The sequence below is a fragment of the Psittacula echo genome (assembly GCF_963264785.1).
Source record: "Psittacula echo genome assembly, chromosome: Z".
Classification (NCBI taxonomy): domain Eukaryota; kingdom Metazoa; phylum Chordata; class Aves; order Psittaciformes; family Psittacidae; genus Psittacula; species Psittacula echo.
In genome coordinates this window covers 104,660,919-104,688,130 of record NC_137742.1, presented here as the reverse complement: position 1 = coordinate 104,688,130, position 27,212 = coordinate 104,660,919, and the positions used below count along the sequence as shown (strand labels likewise).

Here is a 27,212-nt window from a genome sequence, read left to right as displayed (position 1 = left end):
TTGGCAGGCTTGGCAATGCCAGTTCCGCTTCCCTCTCCCCACCTGGGGAAATCACTCAGATTTGGCTTAAAATCACAACATTTAGAAGCTGGCTCAGCTACTGCCTTCAGGGATTGCCCCTGTCCCTCACCCAGGGCTGGCACCCAAAAGAGCTCCCTCCATGCCAGCGGGCACCCAGCAGGGAGCATGGAGGCTCTGCCAGCATCCCGGCAGTGCCAGCTCCCTCCAGCACCTTCATGGTATGAGCGCAGTGCCAGGGAGGGCCAGGCCGGGCTGTGTGGCTGGTGCAGACCCCCCACCTCCTGGCCCCCTTGGCTGATGCTTGCCCTTCCATGGGACCCAAGTGCTCACCCAGGGCTTGGGTCACTGCCACCAGCCCAAGCACACGAAGGCTGGGACATGGCCACGATGGCACCGAGAAGCTTCACACAGCTCCCAGAGACATCATGGACACAGTGCTGAGCATGTCTGCAGTTTATTTCCTGCCCCATCCCAGCGAGTCCACATTGCCCCAGCTGTTTCCTGGCCTGCGGTATCCCAGAGGCACAGCAAACCCTTCCCCTCCGAGAGCTCGGCCCCAACTCCGGAGCAGGGAGAGTTATTTCTGTAGCCTCGGCCCTGCTATGGCAGCACCGTGATCTTCTTCTCCAGCGTTTGTGGGGGGAAGAGAACCCTCCTCATCACCGCGTCCAGCTCCTCCAGCGCCAGCTGCGCATGCAGCTTCGTTGCGCCGTCAGGCTCAGCCACCACCACGTGCTTCAGCAGCCGGTAAAGGTCCCGAAGGACGTCCCGCAGCACCTGGGGGCAGGAGGAGCGTCAGCACCCGCCGGTGTCTCACCCGCACCCGCAACAACCCAAACCGCAACCCCAAGCATGCCCCGGCAGGCGCGGTGCTGGCCCTTCCGCTGACACTGCTGGTGCAGGGATGCGGCGGCACCACCACCCCCCCTGCCTCAGGCGGTGACTTCGGTTTCCCCACACAGCAGCAGCGCAGCCCAGCACCGGTGCATTGCAGTGCCCCTCCAGCATGGGGGCACGAGGGGAAGCTGAGATCCTGGCTGTGGGTATTCCCGTGGGGAATCAGCCATTTCCTCCACGGGAGCTGAGTCCCAACATGTTCAGAGACGGGAAGTGGGGAGGGAGGCCACGGCCCACGGAAAAACTGGGCATTTCCAAGTCAAATCAGTGATGAGCAACTCCCACGTCTCCCAGGAGCTGGCACTACCCATGGCATGGCTCTGCCCCACAGCATAGTCAAGCAGCACAAAGAGATGCCCCCATGAAGTCCTATTTATCCCAAGAAGGGTCCAGTGCAGAGGGTCCCTTCAGTGGCGGAGGCGCAAGCTGGAGGCCCCAGTCCCTTGACACTTCCCCTGGAAGCTGCCTGGGAATGAGCCCTGCAGCCCTCACAGGGCCTGGGGATGCCGAGGAGCCTGGCAGAGACTGTCTGTCCCTCTGGAGAGGCAGGGATGTGACCCACCTCAGTGGCCTTCTCACTGAGCCCCCGCAGCAGCAGCACCACCACGTGCACAGCAGCTCTTCGCACTTCTGCCTCAGGGTCCGTCTTGGCTATGGCTGTCACACAGGAGGTGACCTGTGGGGACAGGGTGGGAGAACCGTCAGCAAGGGCAGGGGGATGCAGGGGGACCCAGGAGAGCAGCAGGTGATGATGAGGATGGGACCCCTACACCCAGCTGGACGTTCCCCTGCCAGCACCCAACCGGGGGGGTTGATTTTTGCGTGGCACAGGGCAGCGAGCAGCCCTCCCTCTCCTTTCACACAGCTGCCTTGGGAAGCTTTATAAAAAGCAGGCACAGTCAAAGGAACCTAATTAAACCCCAGCAATGACAGCCGGAGAATTAGCACAGCTCAGGCCTTCCCAAAATAGCAGCGTGTGGCATGCTGGCATCTCGTCAGACTGCCAGTACCCCACCGATGCTGCGTGGCTGTGAGTGGGGAGCAGGGAAAGAACCCTGTGCGCTTGTCACTGATGTCTCCTGACCTTCCTCCCACTCCAGGAGGCAACATGGGCTGAAGGTCTAACTCCTACAGGGTCACAGACCCACCAGCTCAAGGGCTGCCAAATGTGAGGCTGGCAGCTCCCGGCAAGGAGAGCTGTGAGAAGATCCCCCCAGAAGCAAGGCTCACTCCAGCAGGATCACAGCTCTCGTGGCTCTGGCACCCACCCGTGTCTCACCCCATCAGCTATCAGCTGGGTGCTGAGAACAGACTGGTAAGGAGTTATCATTAAGCATGAGGAGGTGCTTTTGGCAGGTAATAAATGTGCCCCCAGGTCTCTTCCTGCAGATTGCCATGGGTGGAGCAGTGCCACAGCTTTTCCTTGGGCTATCGCTTCTCTGCACAAACAACATCCGATTATAAAGCTGATAATAGAGCTTTTAGCCCTAAAAATCAAGACTAGAATTTCCTGAGGGTTTGCTGCAGGTCCAATGACTTTTATACCCTGCAATATCAGGAACTATCACTCATGTCCTTTAAAGAAACACCAAGCTGTTGCGTCCCCAGCAACGAGCATTTAGCAGCTCAGCATCCACCAACAAACCACCCTCATTAAGGAGGCAGGGACTCAGGGAAAGGGCTGGCAGGGCTGGGATGGAGCCAGTACCTCCTGGACGATGGAGCCCAGCTGAAAGCTGAGGCGCTGGCAGAGCTCGCCCAGGTTGGAGAGGCTGCTGGCCCGCAGTGTGCTGTCAGGGTCCCGTGCACCCTGCAGGAAGGCCTGGACCAATGGCTCCCGGTGTTTGAACACCATGTCCCCTGCAAGAGAGACCAGAGCAGCACATCATGGGCAAGGAAACACCCACTGCCCTTTCCTGCCAAAGCTCCGGCTTCAGTAGGAGTGGCTAGATTGCCCTCCGCATCCTTCAGCTCCCAGGGGGCCATTCAGAGGTGACCCCAGGAACAGCCACAGAAACAACGTGCGAAGCCCAAGTTCTCACATAATTCAGCTGCACAAACCCCCACCCCAATTAGCACATGGAGGCCCCGGGGATGTGTGAGCCGCCTAATTACGGGTCTGCACACAGAGCCCGTGACCAGCATGCACAATCACCCAGGCGCACGGTCCTCCTGTGCAAGATGGATGGCTGGTGGCCATGGCACGGGCACAGCTCCCACCCTGTGAGTTTGTTGGTTTCCTGGCTCTCCTGAGCTCTGGATACTCCTTGGACGCTGGTTTGACACCACTTGGAGTACTGATTACAGTTCCAGTGTCCCCAGCATAAGATGAACATGGAGCTGTTGGAGCAAGTCCAGAGGAGGCCATGAGGATGATCAGGGGCTGGAGCACCTCCTGTATGGAGACAGGCTGAGAACATTGGGGCTGTTCAGCCTGGAGAAGAGAAGGCTGCGTGGAGACCTCAGAGCAGCTTCCAGTGTCTGAAGGGGGCTACAAGGATGCTGGAGAGGGACTCTTCATCAGGGACTGCAGTGACAGGACAAGGGGTGATGGGTTCAAACTGAAACAGGGGAAGTTCAGGTTGTATGTAAGGCAGAAGCTCTTCCCTGTGAGGGTGCTGAGGCGCTGGCACAGGGTGCCCAGAGAAGCTGTGGCTGCCCCATCCCTGGCAGTGTTCAAGGCCAGGTTGGACACAGGGGCTTGGAGCAAGCTGCTCTAGTGGAAGGGGTCCCTGCCTGTGGCAGGGGTTGGAACTGGATGAGCTCTAAGGTCCTTTCCAACCTTAACCATTCTGTGATTCTGTGTTCTGCAGCCAGTGGAGGCAGTGGATGCCCCAGGATGCAGGGATAGAAATAAGCCCCATAGGCAGTGGAGGAACACCATCATCCTGCACATGGGGGCTCAGGGCTTCTACTGTGAGGGTCTGGGGTTGGCCAGCCTGTGCACCAGTGGCATACTGACAGCTCTGGGCTGTGTGCAACCATGTGAGGGCCAAGAGCTGGGCCGGAACAGGCAAACGAGGTCCTTCTGTAGGACCATTCCTTTGTAGCTTCACTCTTCCTACATGGCCCTCTCTCTCACTAAGGGATCACGCGCTTGGAGAAGCAGGGATGGCTCCTGCATGGCACAGGGTGGGAGAGCTCAGGGCAGCCCTGTGATGCCAGGGATGGCCATGCTTGCTTGGGAATACAGCCTGCTCAGTCCTTGCACCCCAGGAGTCAGTCCACGCTCCGCTGGACAATCCAAGCTCCTCCAAAGCCAACAGCACACCGCTGGTCAGCCACAGAAAGAGCATGAAGTGCTTCCTTTCCTGCAGCAAGCCAGGCACATGCTCCCTTGACTGAGAAGGGAGAACGTCTGTTGTGGTGCACCCGGAGCAGATTTAATAGGTTTGCAGCAACAGCTAACTGTGTTGGTGCAAGGTCTCTATAAATCCTTGTGTATCACTTGGCCCCACATTGCTGGAGACAGGACTGTGCTTCCATGATTTGCCAGGCAATAGGAGCCTGCTGTAAAATCACCTCCTGTATGGAAAAAAGCCACTCCAGTGGGATGTTAGGCAGGGATAGAGACAGGGATGAAGCAGGAGGGAGGCACAGCAGTCCCAGGGCAGCCGCAGGAGCTCCGAGCTGTACGCAGCAGAGCGCTTCTGGAAGCACCGGATAAGTCCTCGCTCTTAAATCCTGAAGCTTTGCAACAAAAACAACTTTGTGCGATTTGCTCTATAAATATACAGGCGAGCCAGGACGCGTCAGAGCTACTGCCCGCGGCAGAGGCACTGAGGAGTGGGGGGAGAACCTCAGTGGAGGCTGTGCCACTGTCCCACTGCCAGCCCTGCCGAGGGAAACCCAGCACCGTGCAGTGCTGTGCAAAGCGAGGGCTGGATGGACGGACATCGCCCGAGGGCCTTTAAACACCAAGAGGGTTTGCTACCTGTCACACTGCTCACTGGAGTGCCACTGGGAGATGATGGGATTACTGGCTGCAATGCTGTCCTCATCCTGGCAGCAGGGCAGGGGAGCAGCATGACCTGGCCCTAGAAGCACTGGCCCCAGTTGGATGCCTGCAGTGGCATTGCTCAGGGATATCACCATGGCCAGGGGACACCGCTGTGCCCCAGAGGAGAGCTCCAGCAAGCCAGGCAGCCAGCACAGGCCCCAGGGGCTCAGGCAGTCTGGGCTCTGCAGGAGGAGGTTGGCTCTGCCATGGCCAACCAGGGAACAAAGCACCCAGCGTTGATGGGGAACCCTTGCCTGGCTGTCCAGCAGCAAGGACAGCAGCTGCCACCTTCCCTGGCCATAGAGAGCTCTCAGTGCATGCTCTCGCTGCTCTGGCCTCTGCTGGGAATAAGACAAGGCATTTTAGGACACGTCCCAACAGCGGCTGCCGGAAAGGCCTCATCCAGCTTTTACCCCTCAGCCCTGCGTGTCCGGGCGCTTCCCGGCAGCCTCCAAACCCAGTGCTGCTGACTGAGGGGACAGTGGGCTGCCGATAGGATCCACCACTCCGATCCTGCTCATTCCAGGCTGTAGGAGCTGGTTCTCACCTTTGGACAACCAAAATCCCCCATGTGCTTTACCCCTTGGAGGTGGCACAGCAGAGCGCAGCGAGGGGCTGTGCAGCGCTGCAGCTGCTGTCAACATCCAACACTGCCATGTTCATGGACATGGCTATGGACTCACCCAGTGCCTGGGTGACACGCATCAGCACCTCTCCCAGCTTCATCCTGGTAATGGCGGCCGTGGCGTCCTCCGTGCCACATGCTGGGCACCGGTACTCTGCCAGCAGGATGGGCAGGATCCGCTCCGGGTACTCGCTGGAAAGCAGGGCAATCCCTGGGGGCAGTGAGAGGTAAGTGTGGGTCAGAGCCAGACACGAGTGAGACACAAGCCACCATCCTTGGCAGAGGAACCACTGGTGGCTGTGCCACTCCATGCCCTGGGTGCAGCCATCACCTGCAGGACGCCTGCACTGCCGCGACCTCACACAAAACCACAGCACTGGGGCAGCCCAGTGCTGGGTCTGGTTGGGTGCCAAGCTGAAAAGTAAGTAATTTAGAAGTTGGCAGCAGGTGCCCACTAATTGCTGCTGGTTACCGTTCATCAACCCAGCATCGACTCGGCTTGTCAGCTGCAGGGTTTGCCCTAGGCTGGCCCAGCAACAGCACAGCTGGGTACTGCAGGTGATGTGCAGGCAGTGTCTGGTCACTGCTCCCTGCTCCTGGCCATCAGGCACATGTTGCTGTGTGTCTTTGTGCCCATCAGAGCTCCATGAAGCCCCTGGGTTTGCCTGGCTCAAGCTGGGAGCTGGAGCCTGAGTGCGCCCCACGTCTGCCACATCTCCTCAGGGATGAAGAGAGGTCAGACCCCAGTCATGGGACACAGGCCGGGCTATGCTGCAGGGCTGTGCTGGCTTTACCACCCCTTTAGAGATGCAGGCTGGGGGCAAGCGCAGGCAGCAGGCGCCTCTCTGATGGGGAAAGGCAGCTGCTCTCCAGGGAAAGGGCAAACGGAGCCCCAGCCGTGCCAAGCAGTGAGTCACAGTGAGCCCCATTCCCCTGCCCTCCAGGAGCATCCGCCTTCACCTCCAACCCCATTCCCTGGTTATCGGAGGGTGCCCAGAGTTGGTTACCCTCTGCAAGCCCAGGCACATCCAGCGGGGCAGCGACCTCTCCTCTGGCTTTACCTTGCTAGAGCCTGGCTGCATGACAACCAGCACCAGTCCCAGGACCAGCATGGTCCTCCCCTGCACTGGGGAGCTGGAGCATGGCAGCAGGGACCCCACCGGCAGTGTCCAGCACCACGTGTGGCACACTGCGGTGCCAGTGCGGCAGGGGCTGCCTGAGTCACTGCCACAAGGAACCGCGTCAGGGTTAATCACAGCCGCAGCGAAACACGGAGGCAGCTGAAGAGGGTGAATTAATCACCGGGGGACGGTTGAGGAGTTTGTGTTTCACCTGCAGGGCAAGGACAAACCCATCCCACTCAAGACCGTACAGGCAGAAGGAAGCACAGTGATAAGCTCCTTTTCCAGCTGCTGCTAAAGGTTCCCTACCCAAGGCAGCTGGGGCTCCTGGCACCACTAGTATGGCTCTGGGCATCAGAATGGCACCTCCCTTCCATGTAAACTGGTGCACCATGACCCACTGTCGCACAGGATGCCTGCATTATCCTGGGTATGGAGGCACCTGCCTGGGAATCCCAATGGCATCAGTGCCACGGGGCTGTGCTGTGCATCCTGGAGCAAGCATGGACCCAAGGGTTTTCTGGGAAGTAGCAGGAGCAGTGGCAGCACTGGGTTGTTACTGCCTTTTCCATCAGGACGGATGTAGCAGAGCCCTGAGGGAGCACCAGTGGGTCTCTACAGCCCTGGCTCCTCTGCCAGCCTCAGCAGAACAGACCTGCAAGCCAGAAAGTCAGCTGGGTGCAGGGCCAGGGTGCTCACACTGCACTGAAACTGCAGCCCCAGGCCAGTGGCATGGACCTGGCACAGGAATCGGGATGGGCTCGGTGTCCTCTAGCCAGAGGATGCCCTGAGGGTGAGCCTGCCCAGGGTGCCCTCACCTCAGGCTCTGGTTCCACCAAGGAGGCACCTGTGGTCTGGGCAGATTCAGCAGTTCAGTCAGAAGGTAAATGAACTAATTACCCACTGAGTAAGCACAGCTGAGAGAAGAAGCCTGCTGGCTTTGGGAACCTGCACTTGGCTCCAGGCTTGACCAAACACCACAAAGACACAGTCCAGGAGGACAAGAGATGCTGAGCTCCCTACCTGGCCACAGCTCCCCTGTGCTTTGCTCTCCTTACCCAAACCTCCCCCCAGCACAAACATTCTCCTACAAAGCATTGCCACCTGCCCTGGCCAGGCACCACTCACCTTGGATGGCTGAGAGGTAAACGAAGGCGTCCTCATGCTGCACGTTCTCCAGGAACACCTGCAAGGAGAGGGGAGCACCACTGGCAGCAGCCCCACAGCCCTGGTCCCTCCTGCCTGATGCCTTCAGTCGCCAGTGATGGCACAGTCAGTGGGCTCAGCTAACAAGAACCAGCCCCAGCCCCGCACAGGATGGGGACCACAGTGGGAGCCTGATACCTGCAGGAGTTTCTCCTGAAGCCCCAGGGCCTCCGGATCGCGCTGTGTGATGAGGCTGGTGAGGCAGCGCAGCGCAGCTGCCCGGCTCGGAGGCTGTGGGTCGTAGGCTGACACCAGGAGCTCCTGGAGCCCAGCTGGGCTGTCAGTACATGGGGCTAGAGCAGGACCAGTGGTGCTGGGCTCATGGCTCAATGTCTGCTCTTCACTCCTCTCCCCAGGAGCCGAGGAGTTGCTGTGGCTGTGCCATGATGGTGCCTGGCCACCCCGCAGGCTTGGTGCTCCACTGGGAATGCCAGCAGGCCTCTGCACTCCAGTCCCTGGCTTCTTCCCCAGCACGCCGTCAGCAGCAGCACCCAGTGTCCCGGGGGAAAAGGCCCCGTGGGTGCAGATGGCGATGCGCAGGTCTGAGGCCAGCTCCTGGGTGACGGGCTCAGGGTAGGTGCGGGAGAGCTCCTCCAGCAGCGGCACCAACCGCTTCAGCACGGCAAAGTCGCTGGATTGTAGCTGTGGGAGGAGAGAAGCAGCACTGGCACCACTGCAATGGCAACGCAGGTTTGGTCCCTGGGGTGCTCCTGGGAGCAACACACATGGACCTGTCCCAAGGTGCTGCAGGAGAAGGTGGGAAGGGCAAGAGCCCAAACGAAAGTGGTGTCCATGCAGGATCCTGCTGCTTAGCATAGGAGCTGGGCTGGCGACATCTCTACCACCGCTCCTGCCTTTGGTCCTGCTTGGAAGGAAGCTCCAGGCAAAGAAGCAGCAACCTGTTCTGAGACTGGAGCACCCAAGAGGGAGAAATTCCTGCCCTAACTTGGATTTAACTGCTAAAGGAAAATCTGGCCTGTAAGACCTGAAAAGTGATGCTTTAGTAGAGATTTTGGGGAGCTTTTGGATGATCCTGTAAAAAAGCCCTTGACCACTGAAATCCCAACAGCTTTTCAGCTGTTTTGCATTCAATTTGTGAAGTCAAGTTGCTCCCATTAACACCAGAGCGGAGCAGGAGCTCGCTTGGGAGGGGGCCCATTAGAGCCGCAAGACTCTGGTTTTAAGTTTTCTCCAGCTAAATGATGTTATTTTCCCAGTGTCAGAAATTTAGCAATAAGACACAAAAAATAATCATTTTCCATTAACAGTTGCATTTTCCTTTGGGCATGTCCGGGGATGAAGCAACCCCTACAGCTCAGTGATGTAAGTGGAAGCCTGAGTGATTACAGCGTGCTAATGAACACGTGCTTGCTCCCAGATCCCAGTTCAGTCACTGTGACACAGGGCAACTGGGTGATGTACCAGCTTTGGAAAGGATGTCTTTAGAGAAGCCCTTAGTGACATGGTTTAGTGGTGGACTTGGCAGTCTTGGGGTAACGGTTGGACTTGATGATCTTAAAGGTCTTTACAACCTAGTTGATTCTATGATACTCATACATCAGACATACTGGTACAGCAAATACTGGGAAGTTCATTGTGCTCTGGAGATGGAGCTTGTGAATGAGGGATGCAGAGGATGCAGTGCTGGTATTTAAAGATGCTGTACATGATTGCACTGCTCTGTCAGAGCTCTCCTGGAAGCACATTTTGGATTATAAATTAATTACCCAGGCTCTTAGGGCTGCCTTGACAAGGTCAAACTCTCAGCCAGTGCCATGAGAAAAAATTTATATATATATATACACACATATACATGCTAGGACTGATCAGAGACTGCAACCGAGTGAGCACCCAGGCTGCAGCACTCCGTGGCTGGGCACAATGGGATGGTGCCTGGTGTCCCCTCCCCACACCCCAAGGCCACCCAGCACCCAGCATCACCCCTCACCTGCACGGCTCCACCGAGCATGGCAGCCACCAGCCCCATGGCCATGGCGAGGGTCTGCGCCTCCACGGCCGCGCCAGGGCCCTGTGCCGGGCTGGCACAGGCCCGCTGCAGTGTGGCTGCCACAAACTCCTGCACCTGCCAGCAAGAGAAGCATGTAACAGTGGTTAGGAACAGGGATCTCTGTGGTGCTGCTGCCTCCTGCACCTTGGGGTGCCCTGCTGCAGCCCTCAGCTCTTGGGCTCTCCTCTCACTGTCTCTGCATCTATTTCAGTTTTCCCAGCCCAAGCCTTTCTTTAGCATGGTATCATATAAACCCTTTGTGTTTCCCTGTTGCTAAAGCCACCCTGAACTTCCCCCTCAGCCCCATCCCTGACCAGCACCTTCCCACCTCCCTTTCCATCCCCCTGTCCAGTGAGTGGTATCAGCAGCACTGGGGAGCCACCGTAAGCTGGGGGACAGCTGGGACACTGGTGCAGTCCAAGTGTGGATCCACTGAGGATGCAGAAGGGAGCTGGACTCCTTGATGGGACTGGAACTCTTGAACCACTCCCTGCCCCTCTGGCAGTAGCACAGTTGGGCTAATTTTCTGGGGTCACAGTCCCCAGCCTCACACCAGATGATCTAAAGGAGGATTCTAGAAAGGCAGAGTCAGGCAGCCCAGTCCATCAGTGCCTGCAGTCACTGCGCTCCAGTGTGGTCTGGGCTATTGCCCACCCACCACAGCCTGCGACAAGGTGATGGCTAAACCATGGTGCCTACTCTTAGCAGCAGATGCGCCTGTGAGGGCTGCAGGAGCAGAAAGAGGGAGAACTACCCCTTCTCTGCCTCCTGTCCCTGCTCTATGGTCATGGAATGGGAGCTGGGAAGCCAGCTGGGATGGGGCTGAGAGGGAAGGTTGTGATGGTCATAACAAAAGGGAAACACAAACGGTTTGTATGAAACTGTGCTAGAGAAAGGCTTAGGCTTGAAAAACTCAAGTAGATGCAGAGTGTCCCTTCCCTGCCCCAGCAGCTGCTGCCAGCACTTGCCCTTGCCTAGGACAGCTCCACAGAGCTCCAGCTCCTGCACGCTGCCCATGGCCCCCCTTCATCAGCCACCAACTATCCCCATACAGCCACACTCAATCTGGGCCATTTACCACGTTTGTTACGTATTCTGTGGGCTTTTTCACACACTTTTTTTCTCCCCAAGCACATAATGATCCTGCCTGGCTGCCACTGGCCTTCTCAACACTAAACACCAACACCCCTCATCCCACAGGCTTCCTGCCTTTCTAATAGAACTTTAAATCAGTGAGTTTATTTTCTCCATGCCTTTGCCAGCTGTGCTGGGAAGGGGCTGGACCAGGGTCGTTCCAATGGAACAGGCATATTGCAAAACAGGAGGAACTACTTTGCTCCCAAGCATGAGAGCAACAAGGTACTATTGCACCAAACCCATTTCCAGCCTCCAGGACATGGGCATTGGGTGCAGACAACATGTTTCCCCATCAGAAGGGCTGATCAATCACTACCAGCTTTGTTAAGCAGGCTGGGAGCAGCTGTGGAAAAGGCTTAGGTACCTTCTGGCCTGATTATTCCAGAAAAGACTTATCATCAAACAGCAAGAAAGTAACATCAGAACATCTGCTCTCACACAACAGGGACACGCAAGCTATACAGGTTGAAATCATATTTAATGTAAAAAAAATAGGAGCATCATGACTAAATAATCTCTCAGTAGATAGCTACTGAGAAAAACAAAAGGTTAAAAGAAATCTAGAGGGAAAAATACCCCATCTTAATCCGGAAGGAGGAAAAAAGCTCATAAAATGAAACACTGTGGCACATTTAAGTCTCACACAGGAGGAGAGCACCCTTGGAGTATCAAGGAAATCAAGTCAATCCAATGAAAGCTGGGGGGATGTAAATAAAATAAACTGTGAGGCTGAGGGTGTCCACAGCTGCTGCCATTCCTGGGCTCCTGCTTTGGGAAGGCGGATCATGCTTGCTCAAACTCCATTAAGCATAAAGCCATGCACCAGAGTGCTCACAGCAAGACCAAAAACCCCAAAGAAACCCTGCGCTGCAGAACCTGCTCAAAATCAGTTCTGCAACTGCCTGGCTCCCCCGAAACACAACCCCAGGGGAAGTGCAATGTTTTTTTTGTCTGGGTTTCCTTTTTGGTGGTTGTTTCTTTTTATATTGGACTCATACTGGACCCAGAACCTGGCAAATTCTTCCCCATTTCCCATCCTGACTTTGTGACCCAGGCAGTGGAGCGGGTCCGTGCTGGTGGGTGTGATGGAGAGGCAGGTAGGGACAAAGCCCCGCTGGCTGCCACACCCCCTGGCACTGCAATGACACTGCCTGGGTCCCCTCTGTCACTGCAGAGCACACACAAAGACTCCTTTGTCCCAAAGGAAAAAGTGAGGACACCTGTGTTAGCAGTGACCGCCTCTGCTTGAGCCAGTCACGGTTAACTGGCATAAACAGGTCACTGAGGTGAAACATAAAACCAACCAAAAAAACCCAAACTCAAAAATACTCCAAAACGCCACAATGAGGAAGTTAAAATGCACTGATCAGCAGGGGAATACTGTGCCTTCCCAATCCTTTTTGCTACCAGGCTCAAGGAGCCCCAGCTGGCCTTGGGAACCACAATATTTAATACATTTTGTGGTAGGATGTGGCAGCAGTGTCATTAAAAACAGGACTGACACCATGGATAGGCAGCCAGCACTTGCTTAAAAAGTCTGTTGGGTACAGACATTTTTAAGCTTTGTTAAACTTGGGAATAAACTTTGCTCAAAGGAGAGAAGGTGGTAAGTCAATTCCAGTTAACACACAGGCTGCTTTCTTGGCTTTTAATACACAACCACAGACACAAATAAGAAAGTATCTGCTGGGCTTCTCTGTCCTGTCTCTGCAGCTGATTCTGCCCTTCCTGCTGGCACTGCACAAGACAGTGTCTTTTTGAGACACAACTGAATCAATTAACTGCTTTTCCTGGGGATGCTCTACCTTTCTCCAGCTGTTTCGTAGCCACTGTCTCCTTAGAGCCCAGCAGCCCAGAGCTCGGTCTGCCACATGCTCCAGCTGATCCCCCAGAGGTTTGTCATGACCAACCTGAGCAACATCTGTGAACACAGTGTCTGAGATGTTCTCGCACAGCGTGGCCACAAGCTGCAGGACCAGCAGCTTCCTCCTCTGCCCAGCGTGGTACTGCTCCAGCTCCAAGAGACTTCCTCCAGGTGCTGCAGCCAAGTTCGAAGCCACCTCATCCTCCGCAGCCACATGAGTCAGTGCCTGCAGGGAAGAAAGGACAGGACATGGACATGCACTGGTTAGACACAGGCAAATCCACACCAGGAACACTGGTCACCGTGCCAGTAGTCCTGAGCACAGCAGGTCCATGCTATCCAAACCTCCATGCTGCTGCAAAGGGTTCCTGGTCACCTCCCCTCTTCCAGCCTTGTCCCTTTCCAGATCCACACTTGTCACCAGATCAAACACTCGCCACCAGGCCAAACACTCGCAAACCTCCATGGACACCACAATGAGCACCACTGAGCACTTGTCCTAGGGCAAACCATCCTCTGGGCTGTGAGGCTGGCTGGGTCTCTGCTGGCAGCCTTGATTTGGCAGTGGCTGCTCACAAAGGCACCTAGAGTCCCCTTCCCCTTTGCAGAGCTCATGTTGACTCCTCATGCAAACGGGACTTTTCAGCGGGTACACTCAAGGTCTCTGAGAGCTGCCCACAGCTCCTGTGTGTCCCACCTGCATCACAGCAACATCCCTACACCCACGATGCTGAACAACCTGCGTGACTGTGGGCTGGGGCTCCATCTGCCAGCAAGGGCACAGAAAATACAGCCCAGGCACAGCCAGGAGGGAACCGCAGGCACTCTGAGCAGGATCAAAGGGAGCAGATGCCTAGTTTCCTCTGCTAAAGCCAAGGAATGAACAGAGATCATCCATGGCCTCAAACACACCATTAAACTTCAGACATGCTCCGGTTTTCAAAAGAGACTGGGGGGAACAAGGGTTAACCCTTTCAGGGACACCAGGGCTGCCTTCCTCACCTATGCTGCTCTGCCCAGCACACAGCAGGACTGCTCCAACATGTGCAGTAGCCTGGTTCAGAGCTCCCAAGCCATGTAAAGTGATCACTGGTCTCCCTTCTCATCTGCCATATAGACCACTTGGGCTAAGGAAGCTGTTCCTACAGATGTGCCCCAACCCAGAGACTTGCCTGCCCTTACCTGCAGGCAGCGGATGAAGAAGTCTCCGGCTAGACCACTCTTCTGACAGTGAGACAAGAGCTCCACCAAGCTCTCCACGTGGCACTGCTCCAAGGAAATCTTCTGGTAGAGGGCATCATCTTCATCACTGAAACAAGTCCCTGTGTCACCTATGTGAATGTACCCAGACCTTTTCCAGGGCTGGCTCTAAAGTACTCCACAGCAAGGTGAAATCCTGCTTCTGCACTCCTGTAAATCTCCCTTCACAGCAGTACCAGAAAGCAGAAGCCTGGAGGCACCTGAGCCAAACTACTGCTCAGTTCATTTGGTCTATGTGATCACACACTCAGTTCATTAATTAACCTGCATTCATTAAAGAAGTAACATTGCAGAAACCATGAGCACAATGCACATGTTTAACCCAGCCACCCTACAAAGAACAGGATTAGCGCTGGTTAATTCATGCAGTGGTCATAACCATGAAAGTAGGACAGACATGGGCACAGCCATGGCTGTAAAGGAGTAATTTTAAAGTATACCCAGTTTAACCAGTGCAGACCTTCTTTTAATTCAGGTCAGGAACACGTTGAAATGAAGCCAACACAAGTGTATTTGTACAGGGTTTTGTTACGGACGCTCTTGGGCGGGAGCCGTGCGCTCTGACTGCTCGATTGCACTGCCTCGGGCTTGTACCTGCCAACTAACAGCTACCCCTCTTGACACCAAATGCCACGCTGCTGAACAGGCCTGGTTTGCCTGGCTGGAGTCTAATCGCTGCAGTTTATTTCCCACGTGGCCACGCTCTGTCTCTACTCATAAGAGACCATCTGCAAGAGCAGGAGGGGAGTTCAGGTGCTGGCATAACTAGAGTTCTTGCTGCTGTGGTGCCACGTGTGTCTGAGTGATTTCACTCATACACACAGCTATGATCTGCCATGAGACAGGCTTAAGCTGGAGGGTGGAAGTTGAATTTGGGGAGTACTGGGACTGAAGAAGCATGTCCCATTCCCAGACACCCAGCAGACAGGACACGGGACTCAGGACAAGCACAGCGAGAGCACACACTAACACTCAGAGCGTGCTGCTTTTAAGGGCTCAAAGTCAGAGCTCTGTGGTGTGTATAGAGAACCCAGAGACAAGAAACATCACTTGCCCAAGCTTGGAGCAGACAGCAGCTATCTGTGTGGCTGGGGGGGGACAAGACTGCGGTGCGACAGCTCTGCCAGCCCCATACTCACCAGGGCTCTCTACCAGGCACAAAAAGGCACCATGAAAAGCCCTACATGCTAAATGATGCCTGGGCACTGCCCCCACAGCACTCACCTGATGGTCTCCTCCACTGCGATGGTGGCTCCACCCTCGCTGCCCGCACAGAACCGGCACCTCGGGTGGAGGGTGGGCACGATGCTGTTGAGCCCTGCAAAGCCCTCCAGCACTGCCAGTGACACCTCCCGCTCTGACTTCTCCAGGAACCACAGCAGGATCTCCTGGCATGGGGAGCTGGCAAAGAGAGAGCAAGCAGTGGTGACCTTTCTCTGCCCACTGCACCCCAGCACTGCAATGGGACCACACATCTCTGGGTGGGAAAGACATCTCTGCATCAACCATGGGCACCCCTTGGGATGCTCTGGCTGACAGTTCTGTCAACTGAAGGCATTTGTGCAAGTTTATAAGGGGATCAGCAGCACCTCCGGTCCTTCTGGCACTCCCAGATGGAAGGATTTGGGTCCTTCAAGACTTCAGCCCTGTGAGGAAGGGAGCATTCTGTTTGAACAGCGTGTCTGTACAAGGACAGCCACTTCCACGCAGCCTCAGCACGATGTGCCTGGTGCTTCATGCCAACATGACAAAGCACAGAGCTGTCAGCTGTGCCAAGGAAGAGGAGGAAGGAGACAGGGAGCACTGAAAGGTGGCGTGGGAACCCTTGCCAAGGAAAGATGCAGGTTAATGAGGAGGAGTAGCAGTGCTGCACTGTGCCAGGGGTCTGTAAACCTGAATGCTTCCAGGCAGCTGTGGTTTTAGTTACCCTGCCAAATTCCTTTGCAAACAGAGAAGCGAGGAGTGACTCTGTTCACCCAGCAGCAGTGTTAACTTGGCTTGTTCTCCGGACTTGCCACAGCAGTCACTACTCTTTGAAGTGATTAACGATGTCTTTAATAATAGTAGAGGCTGTGTCTACACAAACCTTTTAGGGAAAACCTCCAGCACCCGCATGCCGGTATCACCAAAGCAGAGTAAACCCACTAGGAGTAATTCTACTAGCCTGGTTCAAACTCAAGGCAACCCACGGGAAGCCTAGGAGGGGAAAGGATAGAGGACAGCCAGCAACAGGTCACCACTGTTTCTGCCACCATGACTGACACAAGTGGCACTTACCATCATGTATCAGTTGTGGGGGAGCTGGGCACAGTGTTAGGGACAGCTATGCATCGAAGGAGAGTGATCCCAGACAGGAGAGCAATCTTGCAGTTCGAAGAGCCAGTGCTCAAACTGTTTTATCCTGTTTCTAGATCCCCAGTACACAGATCTCTCCAACACTCAGTCAGGTGTCACCATCTCCATCCACATACAATCACAATCCCTGCTCTGAAGCGAGCATTAAGAGGTTAACCTGTGCTCCCAAGGCCCCCACAGGGCACATTTGCCTCTACACCAAACATACGGGCTTCAGGGAAGACAAAACCTAATGTGAGGGTTGCTTCCTTGGGCACAGGTCTACCGGTAAGGTCGTGCACCATGCCTCTGCCTGCGGTTACTGCCTACTTTGAATGAGAGCTCTTCAGGATGAAAGAACTGGTCTCGGCTACTGTATGTGCTCATATAGAGCACGTCCCTTGGAGGTGGGCAGAACGGAGAAGACAAAACCCCAAGAAGGAGCTGAGTGCAATCCTTCCTTACCGTAAGTATGACACATTCTGCTTGGCGAAGGAATAGAGGGAAAAAACCACTCCCAGGACTGACTGTAAGGATCCCAGCAGCAGGCTCGAGCTGTCATTTCCAACCACATACACCTACGGAGAGGAGGGCACAGGGAGGAGAGTCAAACACCTGCATGGAGCAGAAGGAAGGCAAAGGGAAGGACAAAGAACATCTGTGCACAGAATGGCTGCTGCCAGGGAGGAGGACAGAGGGTTTTCAGGCTCTGTTCCTTTCTGTCTGGAGCCTGTTTTCCCTGATTATGCCATACTCTGTTTTAAAAGCAGCCTTCAGCACCATCTTTCTCCTAGCATTTGCTTAACCACAGAAGGGCTCCAAGCTACAGGAACACTGCAGCCAGCTGTTCACGAAGTCTGCTGCTTAGGGGTAACATCTTGTGTTAACAGAGATGCAACAGGCACCTCTGAATTAGCAAATCTTTATGGAAATACTGCACTTAAGAGCCAAATCTCAGATACAGAGATCAGTCCCTAGCCCGGCAGCTGGGCTGACGTGTGCTGAGCAGAGCAAGTGGGTTGCAGCGGCTCTAAGGAAGTTTGCAGGGCTATGTGCCTCTTCTCCATCTCAAGCAGCAACCTCCCAAAACATGGTCAATGCCCTCCTCCACGAAACCAGCACACCCTTCCCAGGCAAGCCACTGCTACCAGCTCACTGCACACGTCTTACCTAGCTGCCCACATAGCAGAGGAAAAACACTCGCAAGAGTCTTAGGACACTGTGTTTTCTTTTGAATCCTTTTAAAGGAATTGTCTGAAACCAGAAGCCACGTAGGATGCTTTCAGTCAAAGCCATAATGCTGGGAAAACTCAGTCTAGAAAATGGTTAAACACCAGCCCTGACCCAGCTGGACACAGGGTTAATGTGTTCAGCTTCTCATTTTATCAGGCTCTTCCTCCTGCTGTAGCTTTTAGCTTTGAAAAAAGGGTGGTGCAGGGAAATACAGGCCTTTTACCACTTCTCTAACAGATTTCCAGCTGTGTGAACGGGTGAACTACCTGTTTGGAAGCTGTTGCTCCTTCACACCAGAGTGCTTCCCACACCTGTTCCAAGGCTGGAGGTGCCCAGGAGACAAACCAAAGAGCTTTTGCCTGCTCAAGGCAGTGTGACAACCCAGGTAGGAGGGCTAGGAGGGAGATTGTCCTGATAACATTCTGCCCTGCTGTATTGATGCAAACAGACGTTTTTTCCTGTGCTAATCCCTGTGGAGCCATTCTTCCTAACCAGAACCTTTTGTACACAAAGCCTCCCTGATGAAGCCCCAAGGATGGTTTCTCACTCAGCATCAAATGACACTTGCCAAGCAAGAAACCCCCAGAAATCCACAGGCTGAAGCCTCTGTCACTAATCTGGCTGCTCTCAGGCCTCCAGCACTATGCCATTAAGGAGGGATCCGCCCCAAACTCCCCCAACACTCATTGTGAAGGGAGCCACAGAGCAGCCCTCCAGACTGGTCTCTGCCTGCCAGCTAGTTACAACAAATCATTACTACACAAAATACTACAACAATCACAGCATTTAAGAGCTTAGCCTGCCTAGGGGCATGCCAGTAAGCAAGTCACCAGCTTCTTAAAATTGAATTCCTGGGCTGGAGATGTCCTTCTGGGTTGGAACGTGCAGCAGAGAGCTGGGCTGCTGTCAGAGCAGGCAGCAAAGCCTGCAGCGTGGCGCTGGTGGGAATGGCAGAAAAAGGAGCTATGAGGAAAGGTTTCAGAAGACAGGTCTCCCCCACAGAAAAACCTGTTCCTTAATAACGATCACAAGATGGACCCTACCTCTTCTCCAGACACCAGATCCAATATCTACACTGCTGAACACACTGTTTGTAACTCCAAGGGACCTCTTGCACTAAGGACCTCCAGAGAAGGTGCTGAGCCTGCAACATCCTGCCCACAAGACACATCCCGTTAACACAGAAAGTGATCTGTTACTGGCAAAGCCAGAGTGCTTTCCTGATGAGATCCAAGTTACCTTCCATTTTCCTTAACCCTCCTCATCCCCAGCACCTGATGCGGGCTGGGAGAGCTGCTGAGCTCAAACAACCCCTTCTGCTTTGGAAGCTGGGCACACGAATCAGCTCCAAGGCCCCACCACTACCTCTAGGTACTGTCTTGCACCACAAGCAGCTCCAGAGGAGGTGGCTGGACATCAGCAGCTGCTGAAGGATTACCCACCCAGTTTTAAAATGGATTTCATGAACATGGAAACATATCTGTCACTCTGTTCAGCTCAGAATGGTCCCTGCAAAACAGGATACTCATTTTTCCTTATATATCATTATCAATTTACCTTCCTTGTCTAGTGGGACTACACAGACTGACGTTTTTAGCTCCCTGAGAGACAGCAGGGGAAGATGAACCACGGGGGGCACTCCATGGGAACTAACAGTACTGTCCTCCCCTTTCTGGGACACCTGAACTGAGGACACAGCCACTCACAGCATCTCTCCTGTGGCTGAGCTGCTGCCCACCCTCCTTGCCCCATACCCACACATTCTCCGCTTCCTAACAGCAGACATGAGGGTACCTGTGCCAGCTCTCCCACCTTTCCTCACGGCTCTGCAATGCCTCCCAGCTCACCTTTATTCTCTTTAAACCACAGGAACAGCTCAGCAGCCCCAGAGCCGCACTGAATCTGCTCATTTCATGATACACACTGCGAATGCCTCACTGCCAACTGGCTGCACAACTACCGAGCCAACCTGCGGCCCCGCCAAGCTGCCCTCACTGCAGGACCAAGCAGCAGAGCCAGCCACTTGCTGATACCTCAAGTGCCCTCTTTCCCAGGTCGCTCATTCAGAAACATTTTGGCCCAGCACAAGAGCTGGCTGCCACTCATTCCTCCGTGAGGAATTAATGCTGCAGGAGCTGTAAAGAGGCTTCAACTCCAGCACTGGCTCAGGCTGCCCTCTGCAGACCTCAGAGGCAGGAAGAGCAGCTCCCAGAATTCCTGGGAATAACTCCCTCCCACACAGGTAACACAGGGCTCAGCGTGAGCCATATTATCCATGCTGTACAGGAAGGAAACTGAGGCAGAGACACTAAAGAGAAGGGGATCAGCAACAGCCTGGGAGGAGAGCTCAGGCATCCTCTGAAGATTCAGCACATGCAGATTCCCTGCAGTTCATCCTACCCTTTGACCAGCTGCACAACTCTGATGGTGGAAGGTGAGCAGCAGCATCACTTCAGACCAGGACTGACAGCCCAAGGCAACGTGTGCCAGGCCCATGGAACTCCTGACTAGGGCCTCCTGCTGTGCTGCAGTCCTGCAGAAGCTGCATAATTTAGCAATGCTCACAAAGTCTTGCTGCAGCTTAGAGAAAAAGGATATGAAAGAACCATGGAGTCTCCTGGCTCCAAGCCCACTGCTCAGACTTGTCTTACTTTGACACATCAGAAAGACATTGGGGAAAAAAAACCAGCAAGAGCTCACTCCCATCTCAGAACATTTTGGGGTGAGAACGTTTGAAGGGTATCCTTCTGGTATCCAACATAAAGCTGCAGTCTCACCAGTGCAGCACTGCATAGGAGGTTACTCTGTGCAGCTCTTGGCCTCACCTCAGCATCACGACTGCAGGGGACACTGAGTTTTATCATGGTCACACACACACTGAACTGCCCAGAAAATCTCAAAGCAGCTCTTAGAGTAGTTTTCTCACCTACCCTCAGGCCTTAATCGACACAATACCTTGAGCACATCTTCCACACAGCTGCCAAGCTCTTCCTCTGTCACCAGCACAGCCCCTGCTGATAGATCTTCCAGTAGTAGCTCTGAAAACAAAGGGCAGAATCATCAGCACCTCCACACTCTGGGGAGTCTCCAACAGAACAGCAACCCCACCATGCCCAGCACCGGAAAGCACTTTTGACAGTTGTCTTGCTTTCCCTCCATCAAGGCAGCATGGGAACCAATGAGCCCTCATTAGCTGCTCTAAATACCACTACACTGTTGCAAACACCTCAAGGTTACAAGCCAGTTAAAGCAGACCACAAACCTCTCGATGGATTGTTCCCTGGAGAGCTGCTTGGTCAGAGTGGGGAACCGATAGCTTCCGTTCAGAAGCCCAAAACAAGACTGTCAGACTGGGAGAGTTTCCCAAGGAGCCCATGGCAGAAGCCCCACTATTCAGCTCTTACACTGCAGTAATCTGACTCAAGTGCGAGTACATGTGGTGCACCCAGCCACACAGACACATTCACGACTGGCAGGGCTGGGCTTGCATGCTCAGCAGCACAGAAACCGGCCAGAGAAAATTCTGATGGAAAGACAAAAGACCACGGAGAAAAGAAAGCAGACTCTTGTCTGATCAGCCAGTACCTGCTGTCTCTGAGCATCGCAGCAGCGGTGCCAGCAGGGGCTGGAGCAGGTACTTCTCTGCCAGCTGAGGGTGCTCTTTCGCCATGGTGAGCAGCGTCGTGGTGGCCACACGCTGGAACTGGAGTGCTGTCAGCTTGTCCTGGATGTGCAGCAAGCCCAGAACCTGGAAAGGAAGTCCCCGATAAAGTAACAAAGACGACCAGCCCCTCAGATGGGGGGCCAGGCCGGCTTCTTGCAGCCAGCAGCAGATTGATGAGCCTCTTGTATGCTGTAACATTCCATGAGCTGTTCTCCTTCCCATGTGCATGTTAATGTGGGATGAGTTTCTGGCTCAAATCAAGAGCCCGCACCACTCCCACAGCCAAAGGCTGGAAGCAAGAGCTCCACAGCAGAGAGCTCCTCGTAGCGCAGCACTGAACAGCTCTCATGCCATCAGGAAAAATTATGCAGCATTTCAATCAAATATGGAAAATTCAGGAGTAGGGAGGAAACACATCCCACTGCCAGAGCAGCAGAAACACAACTCCACGTTGTCCTAGCTTGAGCCAGGCCATGCTCAAGTGGATGAGACAGTACCAACACTCTCCAAGCTGGAAGCTGACTCTGCATTCCCAGTCAGGGCCGGCAGGGAAAGGAAGGGAGGAGATGGACCTACCTGGGGGCAAACCAGCCTGTAGTACTCCTGGAGGGAACGGCACTGCTGCGGGCAGGAAGCCAGGATCTTTGCAACCGCGTCGCATTTTCTCCAGTCCACAGCTGCTGCCTCAGCACCAGCGCCACCTGCTACAGCAGCACAGAGCCAAGATCAGCTTCGATCGACAGTAAACAGCATGGACAGATTTGGCTGAAGCCAGATGCTTCTGGCCAAAAAAAAATGCATTTCTGGCTTTTACTACTCTCCTTAACCATGCATCTTTCAGGAGACACCTAAACCTAACGACAGAAACGGAAAAAATACTATCCAAGACATCTGATAATGGAAAACAGCTTCTACAAGTAGGTGCATGAGCCAAAAAGTAGATGGAAGTCGTGCTTGGATGGTGTCATCAGGTTGGCATTGGCTGGAGGTGGCTCTGGCATGAAAAACTGTGGGATTCAGCTTTTAGAGAGCAACAGTTTCACTCCCTGGCAGGAAATGGAGAGCAGGAGAGCAAGGCTGCTGAGCCCAAGAGCAGGACAGGTCTCACAGCCCACCAGCACGCACAGCTCACACAAAACTATCACTGGCACAGCTCCTCAGAATGAACACACAAGGTGTGACCCCATGGAGGTATAAACAGGTTAAATGAGTTCAGGGGCTTTCAATCTGGACCTCAAATGTGATGGCGTACTCCAAACTAAAAGCATTTGCAGTTGGAAGGCATTCACCGTTTGGGAGTTCAGCATAGCCAGAGGCAGAATCTGCGTGTATGTGACAGAGTCAGCCTGGCCTGACAAAAGCTGTTTCCCATTTCAGTGTTCTGATGGCACTGCCTGTCTTGGGCCTCTTGTGGGATCAAACATCTCAGACACATCATCACAGTCTCTTTTAATCTGCGACCCTGGAAGCCAAGAGCAGTGTCAGAGCACCCTACTCACCGCACGTTCCCTCCAGGATGCCCCGAACCACAGCCTGAACCCCACTGGGTCTCATCAGCCTCTCAGAGAGTAGCTGACCACAGAGGCGCCGCAGCCATGCCGGAGCCCGCACAAGGGCTGGCTTTGTTTCTTCCCCAGGAGAGGGAGGACTCTGAAAGGAAACAAAGGAGCTGGGTAAGGAGCATATTTGCACAACCCTGTGCAACCCCCCCCCGACAGGCAAACAGCCTGCACCCTGCCCTCCACGATTCATGACCAGATAGGAGCACAGGACAGGGAAAGGTTTTAAATAAATCACTTCTTCATCCAGCAGCACAAAGCAAATTAAGGTTTAATGAGAGAGGCCAGCCTCCCCACAAACAGCCCCTTGTGCAGCCCCTTTAATTAAGCCCCTCTCTTTAATTAAAGCCTCCCAGGATCAGGCAGCAGCTCTGAAAGCCTCATTACTAAAATGAAGCACAGGGAGCTTGGGGGACAAGTCAGGTTAGATGCAGGTAAGGGGTCTGCAGCAGTGCCCCCTGCCAGGATGTGGCACACAGCACTGGGCTGCAGAGGTAGCACCGTGAGCCCACAGGGTCCCTGCTTGAACAAATCAATCCCCCAGGACAGCATGATCAGCAGAGCTGTCAGGAGGCTGCAAATCCATATTGCGAGCTGTCAGAATGGAGGGGTCTGCCTGGACACTCTGAGAAGACAGGCCAGCACCGCTGTGCTTAGGGAGATAGAACATTTTCAGCTGGAAACGACCTAACACTGATCATCTAATCCAACTGCCTGGTCGCTTCAGGGCTGACCCAAAGCTACAGCACATTACTAAGGACATTGTCCAAAGATCAGCTTGGGATGTCAGCTCAGCTTCTGTTGAAACAGGAGACCCATTTTTCTGCAGAACAAGTGTGGACTGAGAGCAAGGCCCTGCACAAGCAAGCGCCTCGTATGGACCCTCTCCATCCTTCACAGGTAGGACAGGCAGCTTCTGCCTTTGGGAACTGCTGTGATACCAGCTGGAGGACCACTGTGTGGTAGAGAGCTGCCCCTAATCCTGTGACCCTGCATTACCTGTGTCCTTACCCCCAGACCATGACATGGCAGGTGGGCACGCACTCACTCACAGCACCCTCGGAGCAGGGATCTGTGCTCCTTTCCCTACGGACTTTCTAAAAGCAGTATCAAGATTTCCCATCTCCTCTTCCCCCCCACCACGAGGCAGCCTTTGAAAAGGGCTCAAGCATCAGCCAGTGCTAAGGCGGCATTGTTTCGCTCCCCTCACATGGAAACGGGCAGGTTCTGGAAGAGCAGGCGCTTTGCTTGGCCAGGCACAGCAATGGAACTGCCAAGCCAAGGCAGCATGTGCTGCAATGAGAGCTCACACTCACCCACACCCCCATACAGCAGGGCCTGAGCTGCTGCCACGCGAGGAAAGCACACCCAGCAGCTTCGCCTGTGTGCTAACACAGGACTTGGGGACCGGCGTGCTGCACTGAACTGGTCTGTCAGGTGTGAGAACACTCCAGTGGAGCAGCAAAGGAACCCTCCGAGTGTAGGAACACACAGTCCCTGCACTCCTGCCAGTGACTCCCTGCGACCTCTGGGTACCTGCTTAGGCCGTCCCTGCAGGATGAGCAGCTCCCGCACCGCCAGTGGCTGGTAGATGCGGTCCAGGATGTGCTGCAGGGTTTCCCGGCATCGTGCTCGCTCTGCTTCTGAAACACCCTGTTCAAAACAAACCCCAGGGCGGGGAGGACACTGGCATTAAACCCGCTGGTCCCCACTGCGTGCCAGAGCCCCTCCAGCCCCTCTCCAGGCTCCCTGGTTCCCATCTATTCCCCTGCATGAGGATTAACATGCGTGGCATGGGAGACGCCACTGGGAGCTATGGGGCTCCAGCCATGGGGCACGAGCTCGGCTGGTGACCGAAGGAGCGGGGTGCTAACATCAGCACCGGCGGGATGGAAGCAGAGACCCACGGACCTCGCTGTAGGCAGCAGGTCCATGGCCCAGCAGGCAGAGGCTGGCGAGGAGGAGGCCCAGGTGGCGGGCGAGCAGCGGGGCATCCAGCGCTGGGTGCTGGGCCAGCTCGGACAGGGCGGCGGTGGCAGCGTGGAGCCGGGCCCCGCTCGTAGCCGGCGGTGCCGAGCGCGGCGCGGGGGGCCCCGGGAGCTGCCCCACTCCCGGCGGCAGGAAGGGCACCAGGCCCAGCCCCACGGCGGCCCGCAGCGCCCGCCCGACCGCCCGGCCCTGCGCCACGCTCAGCGTATCGGCGCTGGGTGGCGGAGCGGTCCCGGCCCCGGCCCCGGCGCCGCGGGCGGCGGGAGCGGCGGCGAGCGCGGCCAGGCGCTCCTTCAGGCACAGCAGCAGCGCCAGCAGCGCGCAGGCGGCGGCCCAGCACGGGTCGGCTTCGCTCGCAGCCCCGGCTGCCAGCACGGGGGCCCGGGCCAGCACGGCATGGCGCAGGCCGCGCAGAGCCGCCCAGCCCGGCTCCCGCCGCAGCTGCTCCTCCAGCGCCGACATGTTGCTGCGCAGCGTCTCCAGCCGCAGGGCACCCTCCGGGCCGGGCACGGCCTCGCCATGCCGCTCACCGGGCCCGGCAGGCGGCCGCAGCAGCAGCTCAAGGGCCTCCACCACCCGCTCCAAGTCCGGACCCGCCTCCGGCTCCGTGCTGCCCGCCATCTTGGGGCCGCCCCGGAGAGGCGGGGCGGGGCTCGCCGCCGCCATCTTGGGGCGGGCGGGCGGTGGGGCGGAGTCGTGCTGACCGCCACCATCTCGGCGGAGCCGGCGGCCGCCATGTTGGGCGGGGCGGGAAGCGGAGGCCCGGGGGAGCCGCCCCGGTGTGGCGGCAGTGACGGGCACGGGGGAGCAGTGCTGGTCCTGGGGTGTCCGCTGCTGCCCGGGGAGGAGAGCAGCCCTCCCCTTGTGTGTGTGCGGAGCTGGTGGTGCGGGTCCCGTCCCTCCGCCCCGCAGTGTCAGCAGCCCCTGTGGAGGATGAGGTGTTTTGTAGGAGCTCCCACCCCAAGGCTCGTCCCTGTGCCAAGCACAAGCTCCGGCTGCATCCGGCAAAAGTTAACAGCTTCCAGAGAGAAAACAGCAATTCTGCGAGGGAAGAGCCCAAATACGTATTGTAATGGGCCTGTGGAGGCGGAGGTATACAAGGTGAGGTCCCAATTATCACACAAGAGTTGAGATGCCTGTTCAGCTCACGTCTGCACAGGGGTGGGTGCTCGGTGGTAACCCCACAGAGCTGTCACAGCCTGTCTGCCAGCTACCCACTGCTACACTTTTCAAACAGGGAAAAGCAGTGTTTTCCATATATAAAACAGCCTCTTATCTGCAACTGTTGGCTGTTGTCTGTTTAAAACCACAGTACATGTTTCACTATGCATGTTCTGTGAGCAAGGGTCTCAACTCGGGGTGTGACTTTTAGAATGACAATGAATCATGTTCCTTTAGAACACAGTTATCTTCAGTTTTTATGAGCTTTTCAAAATCACTTCTGCCTGCCTCATCACTCTGAAGTGACTTGTTACTCTTCTGGTCCAGATGGTCCACTGGTCGCTCTTCTACATCTCCTCAAGGTGTGTGAGCTTGGGAGGAAACACTGGTTTATCTTGGTACACGCAACTCTAAACTCAAATTGCAAGGTTCCACACAATCCTTTACGATACCTTAACTTTTTCACTGGTGGATAACAATGGGTGTTGGTGCCGGCTCTTGGGGTCAGTGGCCAGACCTACCTTTGGAACAAACAGGCTGTGTGCGTATTGCAAAGCACAGAGAAGAGCAGCTCACCTCCCCAGGAGCGTAATGAGACAGGATGACTGCCTTTGCCACCCTCTTATGCCGCCAAGCCTTTGAGCACCGCAGGGCGTGTTACTCCCTTGTGCTTCCTCACAGGGCAGAGCCTCTGAAGGGCGGTCACAGCAATGACAGGGGCTGGACAAACATCAGTAATCTCTCACTCTTGCTAACAGACTCCTCACCTGTACTGTGTGCAGATCAAGGTGTCGGGCCAGTGCATGCAGCCACCATGGTAAGGCACAAGCCTGGTTTTCATGCTGTGCCCTTCTCTTTTTCCTAAGGAGTCATCCAGGAAGGGCTGGCGCAAGCCAAAGCCGGGACCTGCTGTTAGTGGCCAGGCCCTGGTGATGAGGAAACGCGCGCTCTGGTATGGACACATCCCTCTTACGTAGATCTGGGTGTTTTCCATCTGCCCTTTGGTGGCAGCAGTGGCCACAGCCACAGGAAAGAATGGCTCCCTGCATGCAGGCTGACCACCAAGCACAGACACAGGCAGAGCAACCAGCAGAGCTGCTTTTGGTTTTCTTAAGACAATTTATTATTTAAAT

The 27,212-nt window shown here is 55.3% G+C and overlaps 1 protein-coding gene across 4 annotated transcripts; it reads right to left on the bottom strand.

Moving 5' to 3' along the window:
* Positions 1-501: 501 nt before the first annotated feature.
* TANGO6 (transport and golgi organization 6 homolog) lies at positions 502-25,584 on the bottom strand (the record flags this gene model as incomplete). Of its 4 annotated transcripts, none has more annotated exons than XM_080637306.1 (17): positions 502-798; positions 1,481-1,594; positions 2,627-2,778; positions 5,602-5,754; positions 7,793-7,850; positions 8,009-8,512; positions 9,819-9,953; positions 12,926-13,105; positions 14,062-14,188; positions 15,364-15,540; positions 16,939-17,051; positions 20,662-20,744; positions 21,292-21,454; positions 21,947-22,071; positions 22,870-23,020; positions 24,466-24,582; positions 24,841-25,584. In XM_080637306.1, 17 exons carry the CDS (start codon positions 25,582-25,584, stop codon positions 622-624), a joined length of 3,273 nt encoding a protein of 1,090 aa, XP_080493432.1. In that variant the 3' UTR covers positions 502-621. The 4 variants fall into 4 exon arrangements, 3 of the variants coding, with proteins under 3 accessions (XP_080493432.1, XP_080493433.1, XP_080493434.1); XM_080637307.1 differs by having other exon boundaries at positions 21,947-22,074; positions 24,841-25,544; XR_013958723.1 differs by lacking the exon at positions 2,627-2,778 and having other exon boundaries at positions 661-798.
* Between the last annotated feature and the right edge of the window lie 1,628 nt (positions 25,585-27,212).